We start from the raw sequence: 1,974 nt of genomic DNA on the forward strand, positions 1-1,974 counted from the left end.
TAATAACATACAAGAGTCGCGAAAATAAAAGCCAAATTGATTACATATTATGTAGAAGGAAAAATCGTGGGGAGGTGCGAAATACTAAGGTCATATACGGTGAAGGAATAGCAACACGAGTTGATTGTAGCGGATTGTGAGATGAAAGTATGTAAAAGACAAAGGCACATAAATCAATGTAAAAGGAAAATTAAGTGGTGGAGATCAAAGAATAAAAATTTGAGAGAGGGGTTTAATGAAAAAGTACTAGGAGAGAGTGTGCAGGAGTGGTGGAAAATAAATAGGGAGGAAGTGTTTGGGTTAACATCTGGGAGAGGGGTGCCAAAAGATAAGGAAGCATGGTGGTGGAATGAAGAGGTGCAGAAAGTTGTGAAGGAAATGAAAGACGCTAAGAGGAAGTGGAATATGTCTGGAAGTGCTGAGGATGGGCAAGCGTACGAAAGTGCAAAGAAGGAGGCAAAACGAGCCTTGGCTAAGGCTAAAGCTGAATCAGTAAGGGAGGCATACGAACAACTACAGAAAAATCAGGATATGAGACAACTGATACGGATAGGCAAATCAAGAGATAAAGCTTCTAAGGATCTAACAGCAATAAAACAAATGAAAGATGAAACAGGAATAATTCTGCATGACCATGGAAAAATAATCCAAAGGTGGTTGAATTATTTCGAGAAATTGCTGAATGAAGAAAATGTAAGACTGAAAACTGAGGAAGGAGGTGCAAACGAAGGCTTAACGATGGAAATAAGTAGAGATGGAATTGAACGGGCAGTTGAAAAGATGAAAAATGGGAATGAAGTTGGGCCAGACCAGATCCCCGTTGAGGTATGGAAGTGTCTCCGTAAAAAGGGAATTGAACTCCTTTGGGATTTAATGAAGAAGATTTGGCGACAGGAGGAGAACTAGTGTACTGATCCCAATATTTAAGGCGAAAGGTGATGTGCAGGACTGCAGCAACTACAGAGGTATTAAACTGATGGCACACACAATGAAAATTTGGGAAAGAGTTATAGAAGCAAGATTACGCAAACAGACTGTGGTGTGTGAAGAACAGTTTGGGTTCATGCCTGGAAGAGGAACGACTGATGCAATACATGCTTTAAGTCGGATAGTGGAGAAACACGGGCCGGCCGGAATGGCCGAGCGGTTCTAGGCGCTACAGTCTGGAACCGCGCGGCCGCTACGGTCGCAGGTTCGAATCCTGCCTCGGGCATGGATGTGTGTGATGTCCTTAGGTTAGTTAGATTAAGTAGTTCTAAGTTCTAGGAGACTGATGACCTCAGAAGTTAAGTCCCATAGTGCTCAGAGCCATTTGAACCATTTTTTTGAGAAACACGGGGAGCTACAAGCCGATCTACTTATGGCTTTCATTGATTTGGAGAAAGCATATGACAGAGCCCCAAGGGACGAAATATGGAGAAGCATGAGAGTGCAGTGCGTGCCAGAGAAGTATGTGAGGCTATGAAGGAAATGTACAGAGGAGCAATGACACAGTGAGAAGTAGTGTGGGCATGACAAAGGAGTTTCCAGTAAACGTAGTGTTACATCAAGGGTATGCACTTAGTCCCTACCTCTTTGACCTTATTATGGCTGTGCTGGTGAAAGATGTGAAGAGGGAAGCGCTGTGGAATATGATGTTTGCGGATGATGTGGTTCTTTGTCAGCAGAGCATCGACAGACTTGAGAAGAAGCTGGAGGATTGGAGGAAGACACTAGAAGAAAGAGGGATGAAAATTAGCAGGACAAAGTCAGAATATTTAGCACTGACGGATGTGCAGATGAGGTCTTGCAAGATCCAGAAGGATGAGCTGAAATCGGTCTGCAAATTTAAATACCTGGGGTCGGAGGACTGGAAAGCGAGGAAAATGAGTGGAATGTTGTGTGACAAGAATGTGAGCATTAGGTCGAAAAGGAAAGTGTACAAGTCGGTGGTGAGGCCTGCTATGATATACAGGGCAGAGATATGGCCAATCA

The 1,974-nt window shown here is 43.4% G+C and overlaps 1 protein-coding gene across 1 annotated transcript; it reads left to right on the plus strand.

Annotated features, from left to right (window-relative positions):
* The first annotated feature begins 405 nt into the window (after positions 1 to 405).
* Positions 406 to 906, plus strand: LOC124799031. Its single transcript, XM_047262568.1, has one exon. The coding sequence runs from the start codon at positions 406 to 408 to the stop codon at positions 904 to 906; it is 501 nt and encodes a 166-aa protein (XP_047118524.1).
* Positions 907 to 1,974: the final 1,068 nt, after the last annotated feature.

The sequence above is a fragment of the Schistocerca piceifrons genome, chromosome 5 (genome assembly GCF_021461385.2).
Source record: "Schistocerca piceifrons isolate TAMUIC-IGC-003096 chromosome 5, iqSchPice1.1, whole genome shotgun sequence".
NCBI classification, from domain to species: Eukaryota; Metazoa; Arthropoda; class Insecta; order Orthoptera; family Acrididae; genus Schistocerca; species Schistocerca piceifrons.